Genomic DNA, 10,921 nt, shown 5'->3' on the forward strand with positions numbered 1-10,921 from the left:
GTAAATTTCCACAGCTACCCAAATTTAGGGGAAAAAAAGACTAATATAATTGTTAAAAAGACTTTATGGATTCATTTTATGTTGTGATGAAATTATAAAAATTGATATGTCCATCTTTGTGGACATCTTGTGTCACTGGCTATGTTTTATCAAGCATTTTGACTATATTGCTCTTGGAAATATTTAAACAGCCTTTTTTTTTTAAACATATTTATAAACGTTTGCTTTAAGATATGGGGTTTTGTTACGAAAATAACACTTGTTCTAACATTTTATTGTGTGAGTTACAGTGAAATCCTACAAATTTAATTAAACTGAAACATATTACATTGCAGGAACAGTAGTGGACGTTTGTGACAGGCATTGTATGTATATATATATATATATATATAAGTGTAGACATACTGGATCAGGGGGGTCCGATGTGATGAGGTCCATTTAAAGTCTAAACCCATGTTATCCACCTGAGTAGACCTGAAAGAAGCCTGTTTAAAATGTTCAATTATTTTTCTTTCCTAAAGTTTTAAGAATTGGGACATAAATCCTGAGTAAGATCAGAATTCATGCATGGAGGATCCAAAATAACACACAACTCTGCCCTCTGATTCAGTCCTCTTAATTGCTCAGGATTAACTATTCCACCACATATTTGCACTGCAGCATCTTCATGCTGATTATCATTCATATCACATGCAACATCTGGTGACTAAAAAACACATTTCATGTACTATTGACCTGAACTCATTTAAAACAAGGATCATCACAGATATAAACCTATAGTGTTCGATTACCTTCTTCGTTCCATAAAAACATCCAGTAATTGACTGAATGCTCTTAGCACACACTAATTGCTGCCTGTGACCCTAACCGTGGTAAAACTCATATTTCCATTATTATTAGAAAAGAGTCAGCTGATATTGCCTGAGCTTTAATTAAACAAAGTCAATTATTCTTGTAATTACCTTTAGAGCAACTGTTAGGTCTGCAAAACAAAGTCTGTGATTTTTTTCCCCAGTTTATCAAAATGTTGCCTTCACAAGTTTTTAGTCTAAGCAAAGGAAATTCAAATTCATTATAGCTTCAAGTAACAAAGGGCATGTGAATCTACTCTAAAGTCAATTTCAAATCCTAAGAGAAAAAAAAAAGACATTCAGGAAGACTAGAGATCCAGTAATCAGGATAAAAATGGTAAGAGAGACTGGATCCTTAGACTTGGAGATAAAAAGATGATGGAGGATTAATAAGCTCTTCCTCACAGGACTGCAGATCTGTGTTTGTTGACATTTGTTGGATCTGCTTGTTTGCATGCAGGGATTTATCGTTCAGAAAGCATCAACAGTGTGTCCATCTGTCTCCCCAAGCCTGAGGGAGGCAACCGCTCTGAGAGCGTCTGCTTCTGCTGTTTGACTCTGCAAAATGGAGGAAAAAAAATAAAATAGAGAGAAAACGGGTCCAGACAGATGTGTAGAAGCAGATGTTTGGCAGTATTATCCATAATCATATAGATAAATGGACTAACATGTTTGAGAGATTTCCAAGATGGCGGATTGTTTCAAGCGAACAGTTTGTTGCTCTTCGCAGAGCATAGCGTGTGAAATAAAAACAGGAAAAATCTTCATTTATGCACGTCCTCTGCTTTAATACTGCTTGCAATTACAGTGGCAAATAAAATCATGTCACCTTTTCTTGGCAAACAAAAGTCTATAAAACAGACATCCTGCACATCTGCATGGGTCAAAATAAAGAAATCATGCTTTGTAATGTGAGTTTTTGTGTTTGACATTTGTTCACAAAACACCAATTTGGTTTCATTTTTAAATTAAATAAACAAAAACAAATGGATAAAATAATCAGTTTAATACAAAATGAAAAAGAAGTTCAGCAATTAAGTCTCCCCTTCCCAAATCCATAAATAAGACTTTTACGTATAAATTTCATGCTATGTCTGATATTTTCTAACTTTGTGGCACGACGACCTAATATCTGCTAGGGTTTTTGTCAATAACTTACTCTACAATATAATACCAACGGCTGTGATTTGTCCAGCAGGATAGATGGGATTTAATGGGGGATTCACCTTCAGGAACACAACTAGATTAAGACTTGTGTGCATAACATACACAATGTACAGATATCTTTTTTTTTTTTTAATAATCGACAATAAATATATCTATGGCATGAACAAATACACAGACAAACTGGAATCAGTAAACTTTAGTCAGGCATAGAGGAAGTGGAGGTGATTTAAAGAGGCGACACATGAATGCGATTTGGACCAACAAAAAAAATTAAAGGTTTAGTTTTACAGAAACCAGTTTACTTTAACAAGCTTCTTTGACCTCAACGAGCGAGTTATCAACTTCTCTCACAAAGTTGCATTTTAAGTTTTTTGGTTTTTAGATTGGGGGAAAAACATAATAAAAATAGCTGCAATTCTCCCAAACCTGAGCTTTGAAAGTTTTTTTTCTGCCTCCCTTATCGTCGCGCGATATACTCGCCACGTTCAAGAACAGCGTCAACCTGAACTTAGAATCAGTTTGCCTCGGCATTTCTTTAGTTACAGTTTTAACCAGTTTCATTGGCGTCAACTTCAAGACTTTAGATACATCCAGTTCACGCAGAGAAAATGAAACAGGTGAGCTTTTTTTTTGTGACTGAACTTAGGCTGTTTATTCTGATTTAGACTTTTAGTCTGTAGTAAATTAGAAAAATGTAAAATCATCCACCAATATCGATCCTCCAGGTTCAAAATTGATCAAATTTATCCTAAAAATACACAAAATTCATCTGATTCGAATTAATGTTGGTCAAAAAGCAAACATGCAGACATTAAGGCAGGTTTTAGAGCTAAATCTCTTGATTGGTAGATTCATAATACTCAGTTTTTGGCACAAATATCAAACCATATCTGTTAGGTTCAGTGTCTTTTTGAGTCAGTAGTGCTATTCTAAGAACAAGTTCAGAAATCAAAAGCCCGATTCTGGTGTCACGGTTCTGGTCCTAGATGTGCTGATGGAAAACGGTAAAGGAATACTTTGATATTTTTGATTGATCTCTAAACAGACATAGAGAAAAAAATAAAATCGACAGAGTCAGAGTGAAACGGACGAGTCATACTGACATTCATATCCATCATCAGAGTCAACACGCCAAATTATTCCTGTCAAAACTCTGCAACTGAGCAATTATCTTACGGTGACACTTATAAAATAATCAGCTCCAGTAAGTCCACCAACACTGACGGGCAGAAATCCTACAAGCATCTGTAACAGCAAGTCTCTCAGCCGGATACACGACATACAGGGAAGAGTTTAGGAAAGGAGGCGGACTGGGTGAAGCAAAGTGTGAAGGATGATGGTGTTATGTTGAGGCTATAGCTGCCTGATGGGGGGGAGGTTAAGGGTCTCCAGAGCTCTGTGGTACAGCTCCCTCAGGGCTCTTAGCAGATGGAGACGACAAAACATCTGGTTGAAGAGGTGAGGCAATGGCTCCTGGAAACAAGGAGAACAATTACAGAGAGCCACGTGTTTGTGTAAATACATATATAAATAGCAATGCATATGTCTAATTGTGCTATAAACACAAGAGAACCGCATTGGATAATCACAGATTGTTTGCGAAATGAAGTTTTTGTCCCGTTTTGTCACATCACAACCACACATGTCCATTATTTTGTGTACAAAGTTGTTAAGTTGGAGGGGGGGGAATGACATTTTTAATATCTTCCATGAAACTCTGAGGATAGTGACTAAAATACACGATAAATTGTCCCAGAACTTATTGCGATAAATGATGATATTGTTGTTTTGAGACCATTTTCAAGTGATATAATAGTAATAATGGCATAATAATGCAAGAACACATTCTCAAAGATCAATAAACGTTCAATTCTGATAATCATTTAAACAACAGAACTGGGAGACATTTGAAATATCCAAAATAAATAAATAACAAATGAATTATGAAGTCTCTGTAAACAAATGTATCTTTAAAAAAAAAAGGGGATAGTTGAGACCAAAGCACCAGACTGAAGATCAGTTTTGGCAGAATGAGAGAGAAAAGAGAAAATAGATAAATCAAGCAAATGAAAGGTATTGAGTTTCTTTTAATTTATCATGTGATTAATTGATTTATTGTTTATGGTGAGAGGCCCGGTTGCAATTTGACAAAATGTGGAAAAGTTTAGTGGGCCGAGGTACGTTCGCAAGCGGCTCTGAAAAGAACCAAGATGGTCGGTAATTTGAACTGATTTTTAAAATAAGCTGCAGTTTCATCCACTCAAAACACAGAAAAACACTTGAGCACGTCCTCACCCCCAGCACATGGACTCTGTTGTAGTACGAGCTGAAGTCTTTACTGAGCGAGACGAGAAATTTACAGATCTGGAGGGACACAAGCAAGAAGGTTACATTAAAGTCTTCAACAGTCCTGAGTTATTGGACAGCAGCGATGGCTCATCAATCGGGCGTACCTGTTCGGTTTTAATGTTCACTCTGGCTCCTCCTCCTTCACAATCTAGTGATTGTCCCGATTGGTCGAGCAGCTCCGAGAAAGGAATAAGATAATTGAAGAGTAAAAGCCACTCACCCTGTGGGGGGTGGGGGGGAAGAGAGTAAAAGCAAAGTTTAGGGTTGTGTTGTTTCTGCAGTGGTAAGCAGATTTCAAACACCAACAAAACAATAAAATGTAAAGAAATTAGGGAAAAACATGGTGTGGCACCTCTTCTTTGAGAGCAGAGAAGTCCAACTGGGACCCATCAGGGATTTCTGGGTACAGACCTGCAGACAGACGGTGGAAAGCCTTTATGTTGCACTAATATCTTTCAATCTTAACGCTTCAACCAGACCAGAAATGCAGATATGCACACACGAGTGTGTGTTAAGCCGTGCAACAACAATGACCCCCACATAAAAGCTGATGATTCTCCTTTTATTTTGAAGTCTTTTTCATTATTTTTCTTTAATATACAACTGGAAGCAACACAGTAATCTATACCTGATAATCAATCATTTTTGCCTCCCAGTCATTCTGTTTTGGCAAACACTAAATCTAATTTCCAAATCCCAATTAACATTGATTTCTGCCAAAACCAGAATTTTTACTCAGTTATTCAGAAATTCAAGTGCTCAGTTTTTTCTTAATATAATTTTATTGCAAAATGTTTACATTACAAACGCCAGTTATTGGGTTAAACTAAACAAACACAAAAAAACCACAACAGCGCAAGATCTCCCATTTAGTATTTAGTAAAGTACTGCAAAGATTAGGGGCAGTTACTAGGAAATAAAAATCAAAATGCACTAAAGATATATTTGGAAGGAATACTTTAATAATGATCCCTCCCTAATAATTTATCAAACAAAAATAGTGATTGGCATTAAGATATTGTCTAGTTAAGGTTGCTTTTAGCATTCACTTGTTCATCAAACAGTGAACACTGAGGTCCATCCGAGGGTTAGAGAGGTTTGAGACCGACTGAAAACAAATACATATGAAGTGAATATTACTGCCATGACCATAGTATCTACTTAGAAGTTGCTTTATAAAACACAATGTCACTTAACTGTAAATGGGTGTTCTGTATTGGCATCTAACAGCTCCCACGGTTGGACAAATACAATAAATAAATGTAACTAATGTTACATTCTGGGTAAACCAGAGGGTCAGCTGGCTGCTCGTTTGCAAGCTGCTCATCAGAACTGAAAGGCGTCAGCGGGTCTCACCCTTCTCCACTCCTCTCTCGTAGCTGTCGAACAGAGTGTGCAATCTGGCGCAGTTATACATCACAAACACGCCTCCTCTCGGCCCTTTGGTAGACACGCCCCCTTCCCTCTGGACGTCCAGCGTCACCTGGACACAAGGACCTCGATCATGCTCACTGCATTCTTCAAAATCCCGTCAGCCTGAGGGAACTGATTCTGGTTAAGAAACGTGTTTGACACCACAAAGCGGCGGAAAAGCGGGTTTATTTAAGCGATGTAGGCATCTTCACGAACATGCAATCTTTGCGCAGAACCACCTGAAAGACGAGTTCAGGCGTACAGGGACTTTTAACTCACAGGGCTTGTGTGAACTGTTGATAGCAGCTCAAATCTGACCGTGGCGGAGGTCATGACTTTGATGATGTCATCCCAGGTCTGACCTGCAACAGGAGTTCATTTGACTCATTTATACTTTACATACTGTACAGAGCATCACTCAGGTTGCCATTCAAAACATTTATACACACAGAGCACATACAGGAAGTGGCACAGGTAGTCACATTCTGTAAAATTTAAATAAATGTTTAGGGTTGTAGCGTCACAAAACGTTAAAAGTACAGACTTTTGCAAAAGCAATTAGTTTAAGGGGCCGAACCCTTTAAAAATCAATACGCACCCTCTACTTTATCTCCATACTTCATCTCTGAAGCCTCCTTCATCTGACCTTTTCTCAGCCTGGATGAGAGGAAAACAGAAGCTACATTTACACCAAAGCCTGGGTTAAAAACAAATGGCTACAACACTAACAGGACGGGAAAAAAATCACTAGTCTTTCATTTAGTTATTGTAGAAATGTGACTTAGTAATTAGTGTCAGTAGTGAAGATAAAAAAAAGCAGATCTCTTCTTCTTCTGGTCAAAAGCACAAAGACAACAAATTTCTGGTAAATTTGTTTTATGAATTTACCAGAAGAAAGTCTGGTAAATTTATAAAACAAGCCATGAGATAAAAAGACTTAATAAATACAAACAGTAATGAATCTTACTGTAGGTACTGTGCAGCAGTGAGGTGAGAACCGGGGGTCTTCACAGGCCCACACACAAGATGCCTCTGCAGCCAGAAAGAATGAAAGCAGGTTAAAAAAATACGAACACAATAAGCTGCACTGTTGTGTTTGTATACGTGTGTGTGTGAGAGAGCGAATGATGGTGGTTACCTGAGAGTGTGTCGCTCCACTGGCTCTCCACAGCACTGCTATCTGCTGCTGGCGAAACTCATCCTGACAAGAAGTCACATGTAGCACTGTTACCATGGTTTCCTGGGGGTGGGGGGGGGAGAAAAAGTGAAGCCAGGAAGGACATTTTTTGTGAGAACAAAGAGAATCCTGCAACATGTGGTGTTTGTGTGCTTCGATGTGTGTGTGTGTTTGTTTGTCTCACGGTGATATCGGCCGTGGACAGATCCAGTTGTGCCAGGTGGGAAACGCTGTCTCTGTGAACTAGAAATAAAAAATTTAAAAAAAGAGAATCAAGTTACTATTCAGCATCCGTCTTCTCATCATTTCTTATATTTGATTTCCCAAACCTGGTCGAAAATATCCAGCACATTTTGTAGCAAGATTTTTGAAAGTACTGCACCTGGCTTCATTCAGGTACAGTGACTGGACTGTCGCATGATAAAAGCAAACTACAGGAAATATTTTTATAAGTTAAATATTTTTCTAAAATAAATATTTTTCCGTGTTGCAGCTGGACTCTAAAGTTGATCATAAGCACTGTGCTCTATTATTCCTAAACATGGCGCGGTGCTTTATGGCAGACATCTCTACTTGTCATTTGTCTGTTAAACTGAGGCTGAAGGATTGCAGTTTGTTCAGGTGGAACTGTACATATCTGAGTCCTGTCGCCAGACTCTTTTTACGGACAAGAGACTTTTTTCTACCAACACTTTAAAACCAACCATATTTGTTCAGACTTTTGGACCATCAGGAAGCTTAGCATTTAGCATGCTAACTGAGTCCTGAAAATTTTAAAAGGTTTTGATTGTTTTTGTCATTTATCTGAGTATTGCATGGTTTGACATTTGCCTGGGGCGCCCCCTCTTGGGGAGATTGGCAACATTTTTCTTTTTCTTTTCACTTCTCAGTAAAATTGTGTGCTTAGATCCAGTAGGAAATATACATTTTGCCAAGTAACACCCCATCTACTGGGTAAATACAAGCAAAAAAAATGGTCACTCATATTTAAAACACAAGCCACCTAAACAGTTAATATTCAAAATTTACATTTACATCTTCATTGCCTACAACAAATCAAGATTTGCAGCTTCATTATAAAACCAGGATTTTAAGAAGTCTCTGAGTCAACTAAGAAACACATTTAATAAAGAAAATGTTCATAAATAATCTTCATGCATGGGAGGAGGGGTACAGCATAGAAACTTAACGAGGGGTTTTTAAATAAACGCAAAATTCTAAGACCCAGGCCTTACCTTTGCAGGTGCCAAGGGTGGGGTCATACCCTAGCAGCCCCTCCTCTTGGAAAACCCGTTTCAAATTAATTCGGAGCCCTCCTTCATTCTCCTCCTCCGCAGCTTTTCTACCTCCTCCCCCGCTGGTCCTCCTGCCTCTCTCTGTTCCCCTTTCTCTGTACGGAGAGTTCTCTAGCGCTTTCTGGATCTTCTCCTCCCGCTCATCATTCGCACAGTGAGCGGGAGCCGTCGGCCAATCAATGCCCAGAGCTTGGAGGAAGGCGGCGACGTCGCTGTCCTCCGGAAGAGTTGGGCAGAAGTAAACTTCAAATCTGAGGGGAGGAAGAATATTCACATCATTAAAAAAAAAAAATAATTACGAATTAAAATAGTTTGGTCTTGTAATAAAACACCCTGTCATTCTTCTCTGTTATCTTAAAATTCCCTCCCGGACTCACCCTTGTCTCCTCAACAGTGCCCCCATGTGGTCAGTCAGCAGAACAGTTCTCAGCTGGCCCAGGCTCAGCGTGTCAGGAGTGGGTGTGTTGGGTTTAGGGTGCAGCGCAGGACAGTTGAGCACCACACAGCCCTCCCTCTGACTCGAGGGCTTGAGATACTCAGTGGTTCCGCCTGCCAGGACAGCCCTGAAAGCTGCAACCCGGTCCACTCGCAGCCTCAAGCCCTCGCCCATCACCTCCCCACCCGCCACAGGAAGCACCCCACCGCCTCGGAGAGACAGAACTCGGGACATGACCGCCGGAGGAACCTGAGTGAAGACATACATAAAAAGGGAACAGACTAGAAATAATCAAGTAGGTGATACAACTAGAGGCATATATAGAAACAGCTCAACCTGTTGAGCTGTTTCTATACACAGTATAGAAACTGTTTGCGGGTTTGTGCCGCTCTCATTTAAGACATGTTTGCAGAGGTCACTAACGGGCACCCCGTCTTCCCCCACATTGACAAAATCAAACAAATTTGGTGCCAATCAACTGAGAAACAAACATGTTGGCTGCACAAACATAGCACAGTTAATTTATATCAATTTCATTTGATTTTGTTGGTATGGGGCTGGCATGGGGCAGGTTGATCTCTTGTGACCTTTGTAAAATAAAATAAAAAATCCTAAAAAATATAACTGCACAAATGAAAATTGTTTGTTGCACAAACACAGCACAGGTGATTGACACCATATTTTGTTTTGATTTTGTAAATATCAAGGGGGTGGCTGAGCTTTGATGATGTCTGGAAGCATTTATTAATATCTTCATGATGGCAACACAAACTAAAACATTTTCTACACGAACGTGTAAAAATGTAAATGAATAGAGAGAACTTTAAGAGACATGTCTCCACCAAAAACGGTAAAGGTTGCTTTAATTTAGTAGTGCTCATGTGAAGTTCCAGCCTGAGTAGTGCATATGCAGCCAGCTGACCCACATTAGATTTGCAACTCATGGGTAAATAATTACAGCTTCAGGCTGGTAGTGTCTGCTCTCACACAACGGAGGAAAATCAGTGGCTGATTATCAATAAATGGACAGTTTCATACATATTTAAATGTAGTTTATGGTTTGCCTGATTCCTTTACATAAGTTACAAGAGAACAAATGTAACTTTTCGGTACCTTTTAACTACAGCCAGTTTTCTGGAGTCAGCCTACGCTTTCAGGTAGATGGTTCCGTCCTCATTTTTTATTGGCTGACGTTCAAGCTGTCGAACACCTGAGTAGAATCATTGATACGAACGAGAACTATATTGCACAGCGGAAGAATAAAATGAGGAGTTTTGGCGCAAGAACTTTTACGTGTTAATTATCAGTAGATAATGTGATGGTACGACATAAGTGCAGTTGGCGTTCCAAATTTAGTTTGTACGCCTCCAGACAAGAACCTTAAAGTTTCTTTGTGCACAGCGAACGAGAATTTGAAGTGAGGCACGATTACATTACATGTACATGTTATTTTATTTTAATGGGTAGACGACTGACCGACCTGTCCGTCCGCATACAGCGTGTTGAGCATCGTGCTCGGGGACAAAAAGTCCCTGTTCCGCAGGTTTTTCGCGCTGCTCTCCTTGAACCAGAGCTTCTCCGGTTCGGGGAACATCCTGTCGCTTTTCCCTCGGCTGGAGCCATTGACGTGTTCACGCTTCCCTCGCAGTGCGGAGCTGAGCGCTCGCACTGTGGAGGTGATCCGCAGAGGCGAGAGCTCCTCGATGTTCTCCTCCATCCTCGCCGCGGCTCTGACAGGTGAGCGGTGCTCGCTATCTGCTCATTCACTCTCCGTTCATGTCCGTTTCGGTGCCGCTGCTGGAAGTAGTGGTGGATATGCGGTGTTCTGGCCCATTACTTGCTGGTCGATGTCAGATATTGGCTGTGTGTGGTGGGGAGGACTGCATTGGTTGTTTACTGTCAGCGGAACTACTTGAAAAGCATGTTTCTCCCGAGATACATTTTTTGGTTGTACCTGTGTGGTGCCATCTAGTGGATTGCAGGAGTAAATGCAAATTGTACTTCAAAATATGACTTGGACTCAGAGTAGGTGTTGCCAGTCTATTTTCTCTAACATTTGACATCAAATATGAATCTGTATCGCTAATACACAACTGCATCTGTTTCATAAAGCGGTAAGCTGTAAATAAACAATGACACAAATTAAATGATTATGACATTGCTGTTTATATATTTATGATTTTTACCATTTTCTGTAGTTTCTTACTCAATGATGAGACATTTATCTTAATTT

General features: G+C 39.6%; 1 protein-coding gene and 1 long non-coding RNA gene across 5 annotated transcripts in view; one reads left to right on the forward strand and one right to left on the reverse strand.

The window, feature by feature from the left end:
- Positions 1-1,614: 1,614 nt before the first annotated feature.
- On the reverse strand, positions 1,615-10,618 carry dalrd3 (DALR anticodon binding domain containing 3). The gene is made up of 13 exons (XM_007577411.2): positions 10,169-10,618; positions 8,630-8,937; positions 8,193-8,503; positions 7,142-7,200; positions 6,919-7,020; positions 6,748-6,812; positions 6,379-6,437; positions 6,060-6,142; positions 5,724-5,850; positions 4,720-4,778; positions 4,472-4,588; positions 4,314-4,382; positions 1,615-3,491 (listed from the first exon to the last, which is right to left on the reverse strand). Exons 1-13 carry the CDS (start codon positions 10,403-10,405, stop codon positions 3,372-3,374), a joined length of 1,716 nt encoding a protein of 571 aa, XP_007577473.1. The 5' UTR covers positions 10,406-10,618; the 3' UTR covers positions 1,615-3,371.
- Positions 8,908-10,921, forward strand: part of LOC103155658 (uncharacterized) — a 10,867-nt gene continuing 8,853 nt past the window's right edge. Inside the window, exon 1 of one of the 4 annotated variants that reach the window (XR_001659512.1) lies at positions 8,908-8,987. This is a non-coding gene — a long non-coding RNA (uncharacterized LOC103155658). Of the gene's footprint in view, positions 8,988-10,332; positions 10,426-10,921 lie in introns of those variants that run through there. The other 3 variants (XR_478063.2, XR_001659510.1, XR_001659511.1) reach the window with 3 other exon arrangements.

This window comes from Poecilia formosa, unplaced genomic scaffold (assembly GCF_000485575.1).
Source record: "Poecilia formosa unplaced genomic scaffold, Poecilia_formosa-5.1.2 Scaffold440, whole genome shotgun sequence".
NCBI lineage: Eukaryota > Metazoa > Chordata > Actinopteri > Cyprinodontiformes > Poeciliidae > Poecilia > Poecilia formosa.

Excerpts from the sequence above, each read along its gene's own strand:
- dalrd3 (XM_007577411.2), bottom strand. The coding sequence starts at position 10,405 with ATGGAGGAGAACATCGAGGAGCTCTCGCCTCTGCGGATCACCTCCACA. Across the intron at positions 8,504-8,629 it reads GCACTGTTGAGGAGACAAGG|ATTTGAAGTTTACTTCTGCC; the intron begins GTGAGTCCGGGA and ends TCCTCCCCTCAG. Across the intron at positions 6,143-6,378 it reads GTATGGAGATAAAGTAGAGG|GTCAGACCTGGGATGACATC; the intron begins GTGCGTATTGAT and ends CTCCTGTTGCAG.